Source organism: Neolamprologus multifasciatus, chromosome 22, assembly GCF_963576455.1.
Source record: "Neolamprologus multifasciatus chromosome 22, fNeoMul1.2, whole genome shotgun sequence".
Classification (NCBI taxonomy): domain Eukaryota; kingdom Metazoa; phylum Chordata; class Actinopteri; order Cichliformes; family Cichlidae; genus Neolamprologus; species Neolamprologus multifasciatus.
In genome coordinates, this window is record NC_140459.1 from 33378569 (window position 1) to 33399828 (window position 21260).

General features: G+C 42.4%; 1 protein-coding gene across 1 annotated transcript in view; it reads right to left on the minus strand.

The window, feature by feature from the left end:
* LOC146493832 (thrombospondin type-1 domain-containing protein 7A-like) overlaps positions 1 to 21260 on the minus strand; it is a 157852-nt gene that overhangs the window by 104507 nt on the left and 32085 nt on the right. The window contains exons 2-3 of the mRNA XM_085148973.1: positions 2565 to 3690; positions 273 to 521 (exon numbers count right to left, since the gene is read on the minus strand). Coding sequence (XP_085005099.1) covers positions 273 to 521; positions 2565 to 3690 — 1375 coding nt within the window. The remainder of the gene's footprint in view (positions 1 to 272; positions 522 to 2564; positions 3691 to 21260) is intronic.

Consider the following 21260-nt stretch of genomic DNA (forward strand, 5'->3'; position numbering starts at 1 on the left):
AGTTAATTGTGTTAGATCGTTCGCATTTACAGACAGATTTTGTTTTTCTGAGTCAGTTGCAGAAAGTGTTTTCTTTTTGAGTTTTGTGTTTTGAAGCCTGAGATGGACGAAACCGTTACTCCGCCCTGTACCACCCCAGAAAAAGAGGTGGGAAAGACGTGAGGTACAACCTGGCCTTGTTCTCTGTCTACCACAGGGAGGTGTGGTCTATAAGTTCATAATAACGAGTCATTTTCTGCTGCTCGTGCATTAAGTTAAGCACATGTACTTACGTAATGCAGGGTGGTACAACGTCACTCTGGGGGGTGCAGGGCTCCTTCTCCTCCAACTCTGGACAATCTATTCCTCCACCCACAGGGAACTGGGTCACTTTTCTAGTGCGAGTCCACACCGCCTTGGGACTGGTGGGGTCATAGCACTCCTTGGTGCAAGCAGACCATTTGGACCATTCAGTCACATCACAGTCTTTGGTTATCACACAAGCCTGGAAGGTCACCGGCAAAGTCTCCTGAGAGCACAGGCTGTAGAACATGGAAATAAAGACAGCAAAGTACTCGGTGTAACCACTTAAAAATGTAACAAAACATGTTTAGAACTGTGCAAAAGTCACAATCGATCCACATTTTTTATATTTTGTAGGAAAAACAGAAATACTGTAACTGATATAATATCAGAGTTATTAAAAAGAACAGGCTGTATGACGGGCTAAAATCTGGTTTGATGTAAAGAAAGAATATTTGAATGCTTTATAATTATGCAATATTTTATCTGTGTGCAAAATGAGCACAACATTTAAGTGTGACAGATGTATCACTGAAACATCACTGATCATATTTATAGTATAAACACAATATCCTCGGGTTCACAGGAAGCTGGCAGATAAAGAAAAGAAGAAAAGAGGAAGTCAGTGCGAATCAGACTCACATCCGAGCTGCATTTCAGTGGCTATTTCTGCTGTTACCGCTCGTTCACTCCAAGGCTTTTCTCTGTCTGAGGCAGCTAATGTGATAATTAAAGTTCCAAGAATCCAAGTCATTTATTTATATTTCTGTGGCTGCTTCCACAGGCCGTGGCTTTGTTGGAAGACAGGGCTGCTTTAAAATCGCTGTTGTTGTTTTTATCGCTGCGTTTGCTTTACTTTTTTCAAAAGAAAATGATTTGCGATAATGATGTGATGCTTCTCTAAAACTTCCATTTTTCTTCTTCTCTGGATGTTTTAAATTTTAACACGCACACTTTCTTTGCTTTTCTGTGTTAGGTTAATTGTTTTATTTTACTCTCATTTTGCCTCAATTGACCTGCAAGCCTCTGCACCATGTTTTCATTATGACCATATGAGGCTTTACATGTTAAACGGCCTGTTTCTTATTATGGTTTATATGGCTCATGTGTAAAGTGTAAAGTTACTGGACAGGTGATAAAAAAAACTGAGAATCTTATTGTCATTTTACTAAAAGTAACGAGTCAAATGGAAAACCTGAAGTTTTTTTATTCTACTTGTGAATTATTTTGGCATACACAGAAACAATAGTTTGGCAGAAGTTGTAAACTCTGTATATATCCCCCAGTCCTCTAGCCTGTGGTTAGATGCTCAAAGCTAACAGTTATGTTTGACACATTGACTGACATTGAAATTTTAAACCCTGGGCTTATTAGCCTTTTTAATTATTTACTGTATAGTTTAAGTTTCAGTTTCAGCTGTATTTTGGTAAATGTGGCAGTTATTGGGTTTAATACCACTTAGTTTAATTCACATTAACATTCTCAAATACCAAAACATCAGCACCGACCTAACCTATCAAGGCAGCTACAAACTAACCAGTTGTGTGTACTACTTAACTTATATCATCTTTGAGTTGCTTAAACACTGACAGCTGTGTCTCCCTGCAGCCAGTGAATCAGGTTGTGGTTTCCCATATGGAAAAGATATATCTAAATCTTATAAAGTTTGTATCTGTCTTGTATGAAACTTGTATGAAAAGCATACAAGAGTGAAAACAGATATAAGATCCCTTGAAAAATTATATAATGAAACTTGTATTTTTGGATACTTACTAAAAAAATATATGAAAGTAATGAGAAAGTGGCCACTTTCATGAGTAAATCATATAAGTTTTTACTATTTCTTTTCCATATGGGTTATGGTGTGCTATAACCACATCAGCCTATTCCTGCCTCAGCTTTTGATGCAAGGCAGGTTATATTGTGTATATTAATCATGTTACATTTTCATGAATTAAAACTGATAGTAATCTTGTTAATGGGGGCATGATAAAATATTTATAAACACATTTTTGGGTGATTTTTCATCTTTATTAAAAAAGTGAAATTATCATTGAGTTTAATTTAAAACCAGTAATGAATAGAATAACAATTGTCAACTCGAAGACAAGCTCAAATATCAGAGATTTAACTATAGCTCTCAGTCTGTAACTGATCTTTAAAAGAAGAAGACGAGCTAACATGCTGACAAAGATATGATGATATCAATACTCTATGAAGGATAGAACCACGACATCACAGATAACAGTTTATTTTCTTCATTATATTTCAGTCGTGGTTACCTGAGCGCTTCGACAGCCCCGCTCTTATGCACACAGGTCACTTCTCTGGTCTGAAATCCAGTCTGTAGGTCCCAGAACTTTCCTCCCGGGCGGTTCTGACGATTCTTGTTCCTCTTCTTTTTGATGAGTTCTCTGGTCTCAGCATCTTTTGCTTTGCCCCTCTCCCTTAACCTCTCTTGGACTTTCTCTCTTAATTTCTCTCTTTTTTCTTTGTTTTTCGCTTTTTTCTGTCGTTTCGGCCGATCAGCCAGTAGCGATGGCCTGTCTGATTTCCTATTCCTGTTTCCCCTGCCCAGTTTTCTTTTGGATTTAAGTGGATTTTCGCCGTCTTTGGGCTGTTTGTCTCCTTCTTTTAACTGTTTTTCACCCTCTCTGCTCTGTTTGCCATCTCCTCTGGGTGGTTTTTCACCCTCTTTGGTGAGTTTGTCTCCCTCATTAGAAAGTTTATCACTTTCCCGGGGTTGTTTTTCACTCTCTCTTGGTGGTTTGTCAGCCTGTCTGGTTTGCCTTGGCAGTGGGACAGTGCATGGGCCCCAGGGACCCACCCTGAGACTGTAAAGGCTCTCTTCTCCCTGACAGGGACCTAGCTGGCATGTCTGAAATTCAGTTAGATTTGGGCAGGCTGCCCCACCAAACAATGGTGGAGCCAGAACAAAGCGGATGCGGTTCTGTAACCCTATCCCGCAGGTTTTAGAACAGGGAGTCCACGGGATAAACTCAGACACCACACAGTCCTGAGGACATGGGATGAGACAGGCCTGCTCCAGGCGTGGTTTGGGCTCAAAGTATTCACAGATTGCATCTTCTGCAGGCTCCCCCTTTGCTTTTTGAACACATCCCACCTCACGGGTCTGAATTCCTTCCTCTCCCTGAGTGCACGTGGTAGGACGCTGCACCCTTGCACCGCGCATCACTGGGACACACTGGTTCCAGGCACCCAGCTGCCAGTCATACAGCTCTTTGTGCCAGTCACACACCCTGAAGCAGCTCTGCTGGTTGTCTGGTCGTTCTGCTTGGTCACAGTTGGTATGCAGGGTGGTCCAACCTTCAGAATGAGCACACCATACTGCTCTACTCTGGCTGCCTCCAGGACCACATTCACTTCCCATACAACGACCCCACGGACCTGTGAAACGAACATAAACAGAGAGGTCAGAGAAGAATGAGCGGTCGTGCTTTTTGCAAAGGGAAAGTCACAGTTTTCATTATCTTAATACATTTAGTTTCATATTTTAACCTTGTTGTTCTTGTTCTAACACTCTACTAATCATTTTAATAAGTTAGGTCTGAGCAACTACTGTATAAAAACGCACAACATGGCTCCATTTCCTCTCACCGTATAAAGGCGTGCCACCCACTCACCCACTGGATGTGATCACACAAACGTCCCCCTGCACTTTTTACACAGTTTCGCTGCTCTGGTTGTTTTTAACGATCTCTGTGTCTAATGGCTCGTTAAACTAACGTAAATACAACCACAACGATACACTGAAAAAGGCATACATGTTAACATCTTATAGACATATACCAGCGGTCCCCAACCAGACGGTTTAATGTCAGACAATATTTTCACAGACCGGCGTTTAAGGTGTGGCGGATAAATACGACAAAATAAAATGATACGACAAAAACTGGTATTTTGTAAATATAACAATAAATGCAAATTAACTGTGTAATTGTGTAACTTTATTAGCAGCGTCCTCGTGAAATGGACCAACAATATTGAGAGTAACATCCTCCTCTGCTCCTTAATGCTTTCTGGTCACTATGGTAACGCGTGAATATTTCTTTTAAAATAAGACACAACTACAACACGGGAAAGACCCAGGGAAACCGAAACCCTGAAAACCATCAATTTCACACCCGAGCCTCAACTCTCACGGCCCGGGACCAAACGACCCGTGGCCCGGAAGGGAAGGGGGGGGGGGGGGGCTGCTCTATACAACATGTAGCATCATTCTGAATTCCTATTGTTGATGCGTTAGCTAGGCTAGGCGCTAGCATACACACTATGTTATAGTGTTGTTGTTAGCCATCCTACACACCTGTGTTGCTGCCAATAATTAAATAATTTGTCATTTCTTAGTTTTTCTTACCCTCATTTTAAACAGAGAGGGAGGCCTTTGACATTCAACTAAAAGCAACTAAAACATTCAACATTCAACTAAAAACTTTCAACTGCATGTTAAATTTAAAAACACAGCAGTTGAAGTTTTTCTAGAGGTTTAATTTGTTGTTTTTATTTAACAACAATACTATAATCAGCTGCATTTACTTTGGGGGGAAACAACAAGCTGGATTCATGGGTCCAGAAGACAGACTTCTTCTCTTTCTTTCATCATAGCTGTCCTGTGCCAGATGTTCACCAAGGCATACGTCCTTTCAGAAATGTCAGGAGGACTGAAGTTTATCGCAGGGATCAAGCAGAACTCTTATTTTCACCATCAGCTTCCTCAGAAGGAAAATCCTCTTCAGACCTCCACTATAGGCCCACTCAGAAAACAGACAAAACTAGAACTTTGCTTTTTGTTATGTACAAGTACTGCACATTATCACCAGATGAAGCTCAAAGTCTGGACTTTTACATAATGATGTTCTATTCAGTCACGAAGAAGGTTACACATTACAAATATATACATAAAGGGCGATCGTGGCTCAAGAGTTTGGAGTTTGTCTTGTAATCGGAAGGTTGCCGGTTCGACCCCCGGCTTGGACAGTCTCGGTCGTTGTGTCCTTGGGCAAGACGCTTCACCCGTTGCCTACTGGTGGTGGTCAGAGGGCCCGGTGGCGCCAGTGTCCGGCAGCCTCGCCTCTGTCAGTGCACCCCAGGGTGGCTGTGGCTACAATGTAGCTGCCATCACCAGTGTGTGAATGGGTGTGTAAAGCACTTTGGGGTCCTTAGGGACTAGAAAAGCGCTACATTTACCATTAAAAAGAAAGTGCTATATAAATATATACATAAAGTGCTATATAAATACAGGCCATTTACCAATTACATATAAACATTTACATATATATATATATATATATATATATATATATATATGAGACTTTTGACCTTCCATCGGGTTTTTGCTGTCAGAGAAAATATCATGTACTCTGTATTCAGCTTCATGCATTCAGCGTTAAAAACAGACACTTTGCAAGTCTGGAATCAGCAGCTTCCAAACACCAAACTGATGTACTGTTTATTCTCCTCAGTGTAAAGAGCAGCATGGAAGTGGGTAATAATCTATATAATGATAACAGGTACATGGATGTTTAATACCTTTGACTTTTTGTCTTTAACTTTCTCATAAAGGCAGCATCATTAGAAGACATAGCATACATTTTCACTGCTATGCAGATGACACCCAGCTCTATCTGTCCATGAAGCCAGATAACACACACCAATTAGTTAAACTGCAGGAATGTCTTAAAGACATAAAGACTTGGATGGCCACTAACTTTCTGCTTCTTAACTCAGATAAAACTGAGGTCATTGTACTCGGCGCTGAAAAGCTTAGAAATATGGTATCTAACCAGATTCTTACTCTGGATGGCATTACCTTGGCCTCCAGTAACACTGTGAGGAATCTTGGAGTCATTTTTGACCAGGATATGTCCTTCAACGCACATATTAAACAAATATGTAAGACTGCGTTCTTCCATTTGCGCAACATCTCTAAAATTAGAAATATCCTGTCTCAGAGTGACGCTGAAAAACTAGTTCATGCATTTATTACTTCCAGGCTGGACTGCTGCAATTCATTATTATCAGGATGTCCAAAAAACTCACTGAAAAGCCTTCAGTTAATCCAAAATGCTGCAGCAAGAGTACTGACAGGGACTAGAAGGAGAGAGCATATTTCTCCTGTTTTGGCTTCCCTTCATTGGCTTCCTGTTAAATCCAGAATTGAATTCAAAATCCTGCTCCTCACATACAAGGTCTTAAATAATCAGGCCCCATCTTATCTTAATGACCTTGTAGTACCATATCACCCTATTAGAGCACTTCGCTCTCGCTCTGCAGGCCTACTTGTTGTTCCTAGAGTATTTAAAAGTAGAATGGGAGGGAGAGCCTTCAGTTTTCAGGCCCCTCTTCTGTGGAACCAGCTTCCAGTTTGGATTCAGGAGACAGACACTATCTCTACTTTTAAGATTAGGCTTAAAACCTTCCTTTTTGCTAAAGCATATAGTTAGGGCTGGACCAGGTGACCCTGAATCCTCCCTTAGTTATGCTGCAATAGATGTAGGCTGCCGGGGGATTCCCATGATGCATTGAGTTTTCCCTTTCCAGTCACCTTTCTCGCTCACTATGTATTAACAGACCTCTCTGTATTGAATCGTATCTGTTATTAATCTCTGTCTCTCTTCCACAGCATGTCTTTATCCTGTCTTCCTTCTCTCACCCCAACCGGTCGCAGCAGATGGCCGCCCCTCCCTGAGCCTGGTTCTGCCGGAGGTTTCTTCCTGTTAAAAGGGAGTTTTTCCTTCCCACTGTCGCCAAAGTGCTGCTCATAGGGGGTCATATGATTGTTGGGCTTTTCTCTGTATCTATGAAGCGCCTTGAGGCGACATTTGTTGTGATTTGGCGCTATATAAATAAAATTGAATTGAATTGGAATTGAATAAACTAATTTCAGTTTACAGTGACAGTAGATATTTTGGTAGCTTAGCCTCTGTACTTTGTTCATCAGCTAATTTTGGAGTTTTTACTCCCATATTCACTTAGTGTATTAAGCATTAAGAGTGAACATACAGCGAGGAGGAGGCCCCGCGGCAGACCCAGGACACGCTGGAGAGATTATATCTCTCGGCTGGCCTGGGAACGCCTTGGTGTTCCCCCGGATAAGCTGGAGGAGGTGGGTGGGGAGAGGGAGGTCTGGGCCTCTTTGCTTAGACTGCTGCCCCCGCGACCCGGCCTTGGATACCTATTCGGAACCATGATAACAGGGTTCTTGCTGATCGGAGCTGGCATGGCCCTGACTTATCAGAGAATTGAGAGAGCGGAACCGGCTGTTCAAACCCCCCCAAGGCTGCCCGCTGGAATCGAAGCGACGGGACGAGGCGCGACCTCTCACAACGAACGCAGCATGGTTAACACCTTGGAGACGCTTACAGCTGCTGTGAAGGCTCAAAACAACACCATTGAGCGTATGGTGGGATACATCAGAGAGGGCCCTGCTCAAAATGAGAACCTTGAGCGAAAGTTGGATCACATCACAGAACGGATCACTGCAGTTGTGAGGTCTCAGAATCAAAAGAATGATAACACCACGGATCAGAAGTTTGATACCATCATGGGGAGGCTCGCGGCTCTCCAACGGGAGATCGAGAGACCAGCATCTGAGTGTTAAATGAACAGATTTAAATTCTCGTGAGCTGCTCGCATGAAAACAAATCAACAAATTCGGGATCAAAATGCAGACACCACCACAGCGCCAGCTGCAGGCCCAAGGCTGAAGCCGGACAAACACTCCCTGATAACGACTGTGTGATGACTATTCTCCCATCCCATGCAAGGCCACCTGGACTGGCTGGAGGACTGTTTACTCAGCCTGATAGGGCGAAGGACAGAGGAGTTTTTTTGTTTCCTGTTCTCATGCTGTCCTACCATGGAAGCACAGCATGAGTAGAGGTCTCTTTTTTTCCTCTAGTACTTTCCCGATGTTGTGTACATTCAGTGTTTTTTTTCTGTAACGCTACCGATCTCCGACTTGTATCCCCATGTAATGTCTGTGTTATGTGTGTAAGGTCGGGGGGGGGGGGGGGGTCCCATTTCACTGCAGGGCAACCTGCATGTGGCGAATAAAGCTTTGATTGATAAAGCGGAGGAAGATGGATGGATGGAGTGAACATACATACATATGACATCTTGTCGAGCACAAGTGTGCATGGAGCACAGTTAGACCCCAAAAATATTTTTGCTGTGATTACTTTGTAACAACTACTCTCTGAAAAAGATAATATATATTTTTTATTTTTCTATTGAATAGATTATAAAGAATAGATAAACATAAAACCAAGAACTTGACATTTCACGGTCAGCCTTTGATAACCCTTTCCAGTAGAGGCAATTCAATTCCAGTCCTTAAGAGCTGACTGTAAAAGCGCCCATCAAAATAACATTCATCATCAATGTTAGCATTATGGAGAACCACATTAGCAATCTAAAAGCTAAGTGCTCCCTGGTATAATGCACTGACAAATAAAAAGCGGTGTGCGGATCGATATTTAAATATCAATTCTTCTGATACCAGTAATTTATGTTCTAGAATCGATTCTCATATTAAAATATCGACATTTTAGTATTTTGGGGTAAATTTGTCGTTTTTCATTAACAGGAACACAGTGGACAGAAACTATATCATTCAGATCATCTGATTGCTTCCTCTTACGCCTTTCATAGTCATACGGCTGTATAAATGGTAAATGGTAAAAGGACTGATTCTTATATAGCGCTTTTCTACTCTCCCGGAGCACTCAAAGCGCTCTATACAACATGCCACATTCACCCAGTCACACCCATTCTCACAAGCCCTTTATCTATACTTAGTGCTTTTTCTAACTACATTCACACTCCGATGGACGCATCGGAGAGCAACTTGGGGTTAGTATCTTGCCCAAGGATACTTGGCATGCAGACTGGAGGAGCCTGGGATCGAACCACCAACCTTCCGATCAGTAGGTGACCTGCTCTACCTCCTGAGCTACAGCCACCCCACTGTGTCGCAGTCCCTGGCGTGTGCACTTACGACAATGACTGAGCGCACAACTTCAGGTTTTTATTTCTATATGATAAATCTGCATTATTAAGCAATAAGAACAAGTAGTGTGATGTCCTGTAATCATTATGAAGCTATATTATTACAATTACATAATACAACTATATATTGTATTATAAAATACAATTAAACATTACGGTTTTGTACAGAGTATCGGTATCGGATCAGTATCGTCAATACCAACCTGATTTTACTTGGTATCAGATCGGAAAGTAAACCAGTGGTATTGCACATCACTACTAATTGTTCTTTTTCAATACTGTGATTCCACTTCCACTGGATTTACTGTGAGAACTAAATTATAGGTCCACACAAACATCAACTTTAAGGACAATAGCCTCCTCCACAGCAGAGGAGCTGAAGGTTTGGTCATTACAAAGAAACATGTTTATGCCAGGAATGGTGTAATCTTGTGTATCATTAGCTGTGTGTGGTGTTACATTATCTGTAAGACTAGACTTCTCACATACACTAATTAGAATTCTAGAAGTCACAACACAGATACTGGAAAAAGTAATAAGAGTTATAAAAAGTAGACATGCATCCACAAACACATACCGCTTGTTCACCCTCGTTAGTTTATCTTCGAGACACCACTTTGATACCATAATTGACAAAGTTTTTGACAAAGTCGTCTTGGCTTTTCTTATCAACAAGCTCCAGAAATTTGGATGTTGAGACTCGCTCATTTAGTGGATCAAAAATCTTAACCACTCAACATCTGTAGCTGTAACTAATAACTAGAGATGGACCGATCCGATATTACGTATGGGTATCGGTCCGATACTGACCCAAATTACTGGATCGGATATCGGAGAGAAATAAAAAATGTAATCCGATCCATTAAATATCAAAAAAGCACCTCACAAAACTTGCTACACGGCGTAACTCGTCTCATAACCGTAGCACGTTGCAGCAGTGTGGTCACTTGATAGAGCCGCTGTGTGTATTTGTAGCCTTGCTACCAAACCAGCATTTCATCTCCGAGGAAGTTTTCCCAGAGAGAAGTAAAGCAAGTGTGTAAGTTCATCTCTGAATGTATGTAAAGCATTCCAGCGTTAAGCTTAACAACGAGATATGGAGCGACTGCCTCTCTCTCTCTCTCTCTCTCCTGCTGCTACTTCAATCTGAAACTGATCAATGATCAGCTGATCGGCTTTTCTGTCGTGAGTCCGTCTCTCTTCTTAGTTTTTGGCCCACTTCTCACCAGAAAGAGGAAACCAGCGGCTGAACAACAGCAGCACGTTTAAGCTTGATAAACTGTTGTTAGAATTTATTTAATATTACTTTCTACACCAGGATCTTTTTCTACGCAGCTGACGGCTGGTAATTGTGCAGGGGCGGATCTAGCAAAGTTTAGCCAGGGGGGCTGATAGGGCATTAACAGGGAAAAGGGGGCACAAAGACATACTTTTCTTTCTTATTCTCATTTAAAATGTCTAGCTTTTAATAAATAATTATCTGAATCTTACACCCAAAGTTTTAATCTGATGTAAAATATATAGAAGTCCATTACTGTATATAGTAACTGTTAAGTCTAATATACCCTAGTAAGCTATAGTACTTTTTCCTTTGGGAAGATACCATCTGTGCAGTCTGCAATTCTGTTGAAGAAAGATGTTGAATCTATTCAATTATTCTTGAAAAATAATTAATTTTTGTGCATTTTTCCCCCTGCATCAAATTAAATTTGATTACATCGATTAAGCATCATGAGGTGGAGGGTGGTTCCCTATTTTTTTTTTTGCTGGGAGTTTGCAACCCTATTAGTTAGGTTGCTTAATATTTCTGCTAAGTACTCTTTAAAATACCAGAATAGGGAGGATGGAGCAGGTTTAAGTTTATCAGATTGATCAGTTTTGCTGAACTATGACATATTTTGGACGCAGTGTATTTTTTTACATACAGGTGTAACAGAATAGCTTTAGTGTTGTTATTTATTTAAACGTGAGTATAAACTTATACAAAATGCAGCAAGATATTAAAAAAACGTTTTATTGATTAAAAAACACACAATATCGGATTCATATCGGTATCGGCAGATATCCAAATTTATGATATCGGTATCGGTATCTGACATAAAAAAGTGGTATCGTGCCATCTCTACTAATAACCACACCTCGACTCAGATTCACATTACAGTGAGGTTGAGGTATGTGACTATCTCTAAGTAAAACACACATGTAACTGGTATACAATCAAGTCCCTTTCACCATAAAATCAGCTATACCGGTGACATTCTGTTACATTATTGGTCAGAGGGCCCAGTGGCGCCAGTGTCCGGCACCTCGCCTCTGTCAGTGTGCCCCAGGGCGGCTGTGGCTACAATGTAGCTGCCATCACCAGTGTGTGAATGTGTGTGTGTGTGAATGGGTGGATGACTGGATGTGTAAAGCGCTTTGGGGTCCATAGGGACTAGTGAAGCGCTATACAAATACAGGCCATTTACCATTTACCAATATTAAGGCTACGTCCACACGTACACGGGTATTTTTGAAAATGGAGATTTTCCGTTTTCGTTTTAAAAAATAATCTCATCCACATGTAAAGGCAGAAATGAAGGAAAACGCTGCTAGGAACATGCCAAAGCAGCAGGTGGCGCTATATTCCTAACCGTGTAGAAATATTGGCCAATCAGAAGTCTAGAAGCCTCGGTGGGAAAAAGTAAATAAAGCTGGGGCATAGAAGCAGAACCGAGTCGTATGTGTGGAGGGACAGTAACTGTGTGTGTATATGTAAGCATTTAAACACTGCAGAGAGAACAATTAACAGTAACAGTATTGTAGAAATTCATTTCACCGAAACAATAACGTGGCGCACAGTGTGACGTCAAAAAGGCGCACATCTTTGACGCTGCGTTTTCTGCGTTTTCTCCGTTTTTCTCGTCCACACATAAACGCAAAAACTGAGTTTTAGAAAATATCCACCCTGGCCGGAGTTTTTAGAAATCTCCGTTTTCAGTGACCGAAAACGCAGTTTACGTGTGGACGAAAGGTGCAAACACATAGAAAAATCTGCGTTTTCAAAAATACCCGGGTACGTGTGGACGTAGCCTAAGTGTAACAGAATGTCATTGGTGTGTTCCTTTAACAGCTATCCTCTAAGCCTTCAATATATGATTCACATTCTTAACTGTCGCTACTCTTGCCATGGCCTGGGTCTAGGGACCCAGGGCTCATGTATTTTAGTGTATGTTTGTGTTTATATTTTCTGTGTGGTGTTTTGGTTTTCGCTCCTTTTTCTCCATGTTTCTCCGTGTGAGCTTCCGGAGGTTTTGGTTTGCTGAGGAGACTGCAAACCCGGAAGTATTTCTGCTCTAGAGACCGCCACACCTGCCGCTTGTTGTCCTCTGCCAGCTGCAGCAGATTACGCTCGTCAAGGGAGCGGCATTTAAGACTGTAGCTGAGCTGAGGCCGACGCTGGATCCTTGAGTCAGAACTCGTCAGTACAGCCGTGGACTTGGTATAAACCCTCGAGAAAGTAGATTCCCTGCTAACCTGAATGTGTTTGTGTTACCAGGAATCTGGAGCGGAGTGTGTTTTGGAAGTCACGGTGTGGGAGTTTTTGGAGTCGCCACTGTTTCACCTTTCACGAACATCTGCACTGTGGGATTCAGGGAGAATCGCCACGGGACCACAGTCCCGGGATTTTGTATATAGTTGTGTGTTTTCCACCCCCTGTCAATAAATCCACTGTCCTCACTAAGAGTCTCATGTTTGGGCTCTACTTTCACTGCAACTCCACGGTCTGCCATCGCAGCCCGTGACAGAAGGATCCAGCCTTATGGGCCCAGCGTACTCAATGGAGAAACTCAAGAGGGAGGTAACTGGCAAAGTAAATAAGCTGTGTGACCTATGGATAAATACGCCCGGAGAGGAGTTTCATCAGGCGGTGGAGAAGTGATTGCAGGAGATGCTTCTTTGCTTCCCCTGGGTAATAGACTCTCTCTACCCGATCGTGGCGGATTTTTTGCTTAACACTTTCCACCTCTATTCTCCTAACCAGGCTGCTCTCCAGCCCGACCAGCTGGTGGAACCTCAGCCTGACACACCGGCCCCGGCATCGTCAATGAAGTGATGCTCGCGCCACCGGCGCTCCTCACCGCAGCCGGATTCCCAGACTTTTCATCAGTCGGCTGCGGTGAGTCATATGGACAATTCATCATCACACCCCTTATCTTTATACCGAACCATGGACTGTGTGAATGCTAACCTTGTAGCACAGCCGGTAGCAGTAACTCAGTCTGCTGCCCAGCTAGTAACTCGGTCTGCTGCCCAGCTAGTAACTCAGTCTGCTGCCCAACTAGTAACTCAGTCTGCTGCCCAGCTAGTAACTCAGTCTGCTGCCCAGCTAGTAACTCAGTCTGCTGCCCAGCTAGTAACTCAGTCTGCTGCCCAACTAGTAACTCAGTCTGCTGCCCAACTAGTAACTCAGTCTGCTGCCTAACTAGTAACTCAGACTGCTGCCCAGCTAGTAATTCAATCAGCTGCCCAGCTAGTAACTCAGACTGCTGCCCAGCTAGTAACTCAGTCTGCTGCCCAGCTAGTAACTCAGTCTGCTGCCCAGCTAGTAACTCAATCAGCTGCCCAGCTAGTAACTCAATCAGCTGCCCAGCTAGTAACTCAATCAGCTGCCCAGCTAGTAACTCAGTCTGCTGCCCAGCTAGTAACTCAGTCTGCTGCCCAGCTAGTAACTCAGTCTGCTGCCCAGCTACCTATATCTCAGTCTGTAGTCCAGTCAGCCTCTCATCTTTATCCTCAGTTGGAGGTTGATATGCCTGCAGAACCTATTCTGCCATCATAAGGAGAGAGCATATTTCTCCTGTTTTGGCTTCCCTTCATTGGCTTCCTGTTAAATCCAGAATTGAATTCAAAATCCTGCTCCTCACATACAAGGTCTTAAATAATCAGGCCCCATCTTATCTTAATGACCTTGTAGTACCATATCACCCTATTAGAGCACTTCGCTCCCGCTCTGCAGGCCTACTTGTTGTTCCTAGAGTATTTAAAAGTAGAATGGGAGGGAGAGCCTTCAGTTTTCAGGCCCCTCTTCTGTGGAACCAGCTTCCAGTTTGGATTCAGGAGACAGACACTATCTCTACTTTTAAGATTAGGCTTAAAACCTTCCTTTTTGCTAAAGCATATAGTTAGGGCTGGACCAGGTGACCCTGAATCCTCCCTTAGTTATGCTGCAATAGATGTAGGCTGCCGGGGGATTCCCATGATGCATTGAGTTTTTCCTTTCCAGTCACCTTTCTCACTCACTATGTATTAACAGACCTCTCTGTATTGAATCGTATCTGTTATTAATCTCTGTCTCTCTTCCACAGCATGTCTTTATCCTGTCTTCCTTCTCTCACCCCAACCGGTCGCAGCAGATGGCCGCCCCTCCCTGAGCCTGGTTCTGCCGGAGGTTTCTTCCTGTTAAAAGGGAGTTTTTCCTTCCCACTGTCGCCAAAGTGCTTGCTCATAGGGGGTCATATGATTGTTGGGCTTTTCTCTGTATCTATGAAGCGCCTTGAGGCGACATTTGTTGTGATTTGGCGCTATATAAATAAAATTGAATTGAATTGAATTGAATCATTTCACCCATCTGTTGTTCCTGCATCGCTGTCCAGTCTGCCACGAGTAGCTGCCACACCATCATCACCTCTGCCCTCTGCAGCTACAGCGACAGCGACCGCAGTACTCTCGCCTTCACCATCTACTCTACCATCATCTTCACCTCTGGATCAACCATCAGTAGCTGTAGCGCAGCCGGATGTGCTCAGCGAGCCGGAGGAGCCTGCACCGCAAGTGGATGAGCTCAGCGAGCCGGAGGAGCCCGCGCCGCACATGGATGAGCTCAGCGAGCTGGAGGAGCCCACGCCGCAGCCGGATGAGCTCAGCGAGCCGAAGGGGCTCAGCGAACTGGAGGGACCCACTCAGCCAGAGCTGGAGGTCGGCGTGCCAGATGGACCTACACGTCCAGGGCGCCCTCCACGCCGCCCACGTCCAGTGTGCCCTCCACACCGCCCACGTCCAGTGCGCCCTCCACACTGCCCACGTCCAGCGCGCCCTCCACGCCGCCCACATCCAGCAGCACGGGCGCCACGTCTACAACTTGCATGGCCAGCACATGATGGCTCGTGTGTTGTGCTACATTGTTGCCAGGGGCGGATCTAGAAGGGTGGCATGGGGTGGCAAGTGCCACCCTAAAATGATCCCTTGCCACCCCAAGTGCCACCCCAGTTTTGCATATGACAGTGTTGTTTATTAAAATAAGATAGCATTAACAGTTTGAGCGTAGTTACAGTCAACAGTGAATATAAATGCTAAAACTGAATATATTGCATAGTGCCCCCCCCCCCCCCTCCACCATTAACAAATGGTTCAGCCCATAGCAGGACCAGCTTTTTTCTTGTTTTCAGTAGCAAGCGATGGTTATGATTGTGCCAGAGCACATTTTGAACAACACCATGGGAATTTCACTTTTTACACAGGTGGGTGGATGTCACACTGTGGAAATGGAAGGAAGGTGAGAGTTATTAACCCTCTGTGGTCCACGGACGCTGCACCTCCAAATCACATGACTGATGTAAGCTGACATAGCAACAAGCTGCAGCCAAGCTGAGTCTCTATTTCAGCCCACATTGAAAGTTCGGACTTCAACGTTTTTACATTTTAATTACAGGCCAGTAAGTCCAGAGTTATGATAATATATATCAGCCACGCTTTTTTCTAAATACTGTCGTCACGTTTTTGTGTGTGTGTTAAGCGTTTTCTAAGGACACCGCGAAAACAGTAAAGAAAGAAATAAAGCCACCTGTTTCTTATCGGTGGGAAAATGTACCATGTCCACCAATTAAAAACAAGTCAACACGTGGGATTTGGTTGTTTAGGAAGAGGGAGAGTTTTGGGAGTGACAGTAACGGCAGCGAGACAGAGCGAGCGAGAGAGAGAGTTTTTAGATGTGGGAGATTTGTGACGTTTAGTGTGTTGTGTTGTATAGTTGTTGTGTTGTGTAGTTGTTGTTTTGTTTTGTGTGTCAGTGAGGGCACTAATGAATGTCACAAAGGCACATTTGCAACGTAAACACTGTCACTAAGTAGAAAACCAGCGGAGTGATACACCTCCTGTTGTCAGGCCTGCAGGTTTGTCCCTGTTCTTCTGTCTTTTGGTGGACAAACTGTTTTTTCTTTTTACTGGCACACATCATTTGTGGGGCATCTTATTGTTCTCTCATTTTAGTTTTAGTAATATTTTTAATGGTTGTACAAAATGAAAAAAAAAACGTCAGGTGTATTGGCTGCATTTTTAGATAAATTGTTGTTTATGTTTACAAAATGTACATTTTATATTTGTATTTCAAGTTATAAAAATTTACTCAACATGTCTGTGTTTTTTTTTTTTACAGTAAAGAAATACTACTAGGATTTTAAGTTATTTGTGTGATTTCAGATCAGTAATACTAATGCAGTATGTCAGTGAAAAAAACAACTAAATTCAGTTGAGCTGAAAAGATACCAAACAAGGCAAGGGGAAAATAAAATGAAGCTGATCTATTAGGATCTGTTCTTTTTAAATATGACTGGTGATTTTAATATTCATATCTGTTGTAAGGATGATCCATTAGCCAAAGACTTTCTTGCTCTAACTGACTTTCTTAACCTTGTTCAGTGGGTGAACCAGCCCACTTTAAAGTCCATCCCCTTGATCTGTTTTTTTCATATGGCCTGGACATTTGTATTTAAAACATTGACAATGTTGGGATCTCTGATCACTTCCCAGTTGTTTTTGATGTTGATCTCTGCAATACAGAACTGCACCCTGAGAGCCTCCGATGCCCTATGTGCATAATTAATTCTGAAACTGTGGCTAATTTTTCTGTGGTGTTCCTTAATTCTGCACCCACTATTACTGATTGTCCCATACCTCATACAGTTGATGACTTTGCTGATTCTTTGCTATCCACATGCTCCTCTATCCTTGACGTTGTAGCATCGAATAAAATGAAATGTCCCAACGTTGGTTAAATGACTCTACACATGCCCTACGACGTGTGTGTCACCGAGCCGAGAGGAGGTGGAAAAAAGATAAGCTCCGGGTATCCTTTGATATCTTATGTACCAGCCGCCTGAAGTTTCATAATGCTGCTAAAACAGCTAAAGCGGCTTTCTTTTCTGAAATTATTGAGACTAATGGCCATAATCCTCGAACTCTGCTTAAAATCTTTAGTTCAGTGGTCAATCCCTGTCATGAAATGCCGATGGTGTCTTCTCCAGCTCTTTGTGAACAATTTTTAAATTACTTCACAGATAAAATTTTATCTCTCAAGTCTTCACACCCTTTAGTTGTGAGCCCTGCTTTCACCTCAGGATGTTTGTCTACTTTTCATCAGTTATAGCTAGGGATGGGTATCGAAACCCGGTTCTTGTTGAGAACCGGTTCCCACTGTTTCAATTCCTTGGAATTGTTTGCCGTTTTTGCAAACGATTCCCTTATCGATTCCAGTCGCCCCGAATGACACCACATTACACACACATTACATGACACCACATTACAGAGCGTCATTTACCTGGCAGGAAACACTTTGCCTAAGCGGCTCAAACGCTCAAAAGTTTGATATACTTTACGAGAACGGATGACAACAGGGCAACTTGCAATACTTGCAAAGTAGATTTTTCATTTAAGGGAGGAAACACTACGAATATACAAAAGCATTTGCTCACAAAACACACGATGACCTTAAATGAATGTCGTGTTTTTAATTCCACTCCGGACTCGTGAATCTCGTCCCAGCAGCAGCGGTAACGTTTGCACGTCCTCTCCCGTTAATGCGGCAGGTAAATAATCAACTAACAGTGCAGATTATGTTAGCGCGATCTGCCTTATTACAAAACCTGCCATTACTGTGCATTTAGGTGACCATGATGAGACAGACACAGTCTGGCTCAGATGCTGGCAGTTCTCGCTGCAGTCTACCGTTAGCGTCTCCTTTCAGGCCAGGATAGACGAATGTCACCGAGCAGTGACTCAGTTTGTGGTCAAAGGTTTGCACCCATTTGCCACAGCAGATGATTTTCAGTAAGTGAATGTGTTTAATTGTAGACAGGGACATTACTGGATATTCTTGTATAATTGCTACTGAATAATTTATGTTTAATAACTTTGTTATTTTACATTTACAGTTTTTTTCCTGGGGACCCTGTGACACCCCATTGAAGAACCGTAGGCTGTGGATCTCTTAAGATCTCACTGTTGGGTTTGTAAGGCCATGTTACTCCTAAATTTCTATCTTGTTCAAACAGAAGATATAAAGCAAAGTTCTAAGCTAATCGACTTTAGTGTTCTCCTTTTTTAAAAAAATAAGAATCGATAAAGAATCGATAAAGAATCAAATCGTTAAACAGAATCGAAAATGGAATCAGAATCGTGAAAATTGTATCAATACCCATCCCTAGTTCTAGCCGGTGTCACTCACTGCCCTTAAGCAAATAGTTGAACAACTGAAAAATACAAATTCTGTACATGATATTCTCCCATCACGCATTATCAAGGATGGTTTTGATGCAATTGGGCCCAGTATTTTAACTCTAATGAATTCTTCATTGCTTTCCGGCCATGTTCCGTCAGCCTTTAAACACGCTGTAGTGCAGCCTGTTCTCAAAGATGGAGCGAGGTTAGAACATACATGCATTAGAGGTGACGCCCTTAACTGGTTTGAATCCTATCTTTCGAGCAGGTCCTCCTCTGTCATTCTGGGTACCTATTCTTCCTCTGCTGCATCCTTCTGCTGTGGCGTGCCTCAAGGCTCTGTGTTGGGCCCAATGTTATTCTCTCTCTCTATGCTACCTCTAGGCCTAATCTTTTCATTTCATTTCATTGCTATGCTGATGATATACAAATTTACTTTCAGCTAACTGACGATGTTGCTCTGTCACTGCACTGCTTCCTGAGAGAAGTCAAAGACTTTGGGCAACTCTCTAATCTTAAATGAAAAGAAAACCGAAATTGTGGTGTTTGACAGTCATTTCCCCCGGGGCCAGCTAGTTGATACCTTTGGACCCCTCGCCACTTTTCTCTCTGACACTGTTAGTAATCTAGGTGTGCTGCTGGACAGCTCCTTCAAATTTGACAAACAAGTGACCTCTGTAGTCAAATCTAGCTTCTACTAACTGCGTCTTATTTCAAAGGCTAAGCATTACGCACCACATAAGGATCTTGAAAAGCTTATTCATGCCTTTGTGACCTCTAGATTAGATTACTGTAATTCCTTTTACTTTGGTCTCCATGCTGTTCTTCTCCATAGATTACAGCTTGTCCAAAATGCTGCGGCACGCCTTTTGACTGGTCCCGGAAGGTTTGCCTCTATCACCCTTGTCCTTTCTGATTTGTACTGGCTCCCCATCAAATACCGCATCGAATTTAAAATATTGCTGCTTACCTTCAAAATTATAAATAATACAGCACCTAGCTATCTCGCCATACACCCCTGGGAGAGCCCTCAGATTATCCAACCAACGGTCACCTCTGGTCTTAAGCTGAGCCTAGATCTCAGTTTAAGACCAGAGGTGACCGTGCGTTTGCCCTGGTTGCACCTAACCTGGAACAATATTCCCATTGCTATTCACACGTCTGACTTCTCTTCATCCTGGCGTTGTTCCCGCTGGTGCAGGGTCCGCTCTTCGGCAAAGGTTTCTCCATTTGGTTCTGTCCAAGGCGTCCTCAGGTGTTGCGTTGATGGTCTTAATGTCCTCCTTAATTTTGTCCATCCACCGTTTCTTCGGTCTGCCTTCTGGGTCGATCATCATTGCCGTTTTTGCACGTCTGACTCCATCCAATTATTTAAATCATGATTAAAAACTCACTTATTTAATCTTTCTTTCCCAGTTAGTTAACGCCTGTATTTTATAACCAATTCCAATTTTATCTTTCTATATATCTTCTTCTACTTTAAACATGTGTGTTTTTAGCAAGTTTGATTTGATATTCACTTTTATTCTTGTGTAATTAGTGCCATTGACCTGTTCAGTACTTTGTTAATGGTCTTATATTATTCATGTTTTAACTTGCTGTTTTATTGTGAAGCACTTTGGTATACCGTTGGTTTTTAAATGTGCTATATAAATAAAGTTGTATTATATTGTATTGTATTTCACAGGACACTTGGATGCGTTGTTATCGTGAAAACCATGCACATTAGTTGGTACTCAATTGTAATGGAAAATCAGTCGAATCCAGTCAAGTCGTAATGAGCCGTGGCGAGTTGTTCTGAGTAGGTACAAATGCAAAAGAGGCTTTAGAATACCATGACCTGGATGACTGAGAACATACACAGACACATGAGCAGTGTTGGTCAAGTTACTTGAAAAAAGTAATCAGTAACTAATTACTGATTACTTCCCCAAAATAGTAATCCCGTTACTTTACTGATTATTTATTTTCAAAAGTAATTAATTACTTAGTTACTTAGTTACTTTTTTAAAAACACGATTTACAACCTGAATAGGTGATAAAGTGATAGATCTTTCAGCCCAATTCTACTTTTTCTACATAATCCATCATACAAAATGTAATCAAATGGAAAAGTCTCTTTTTAAAACTTGTTTTATTAGTTTTAATCTTTTAACTTTATGCATCAAGCAAACATTTAATTATATGCAACATTCTCTGACTGGAAGAAATTAGTTTAATATTTAAACCTATTTTCTGCACATTCCAGCACATAAAATAAAATATTTTTTTTGTGTTTACACTCAGTCTTTCAAATAGATGCAAGTAAAACACAGCAGAAAATAAATAAAGTCAAAGACTAGCGGTCCTGTTGCTCTATTTTCACCTGTAAAGCAGGAGTGGGGTAGGCGGAGGTTTACCCTGGTGCAGGTGTGCAGCGGTCAGTGGAAGAATCCGCGAGTTTCTCTGTGAGTTTCCCATTACGTCGTAGCTAC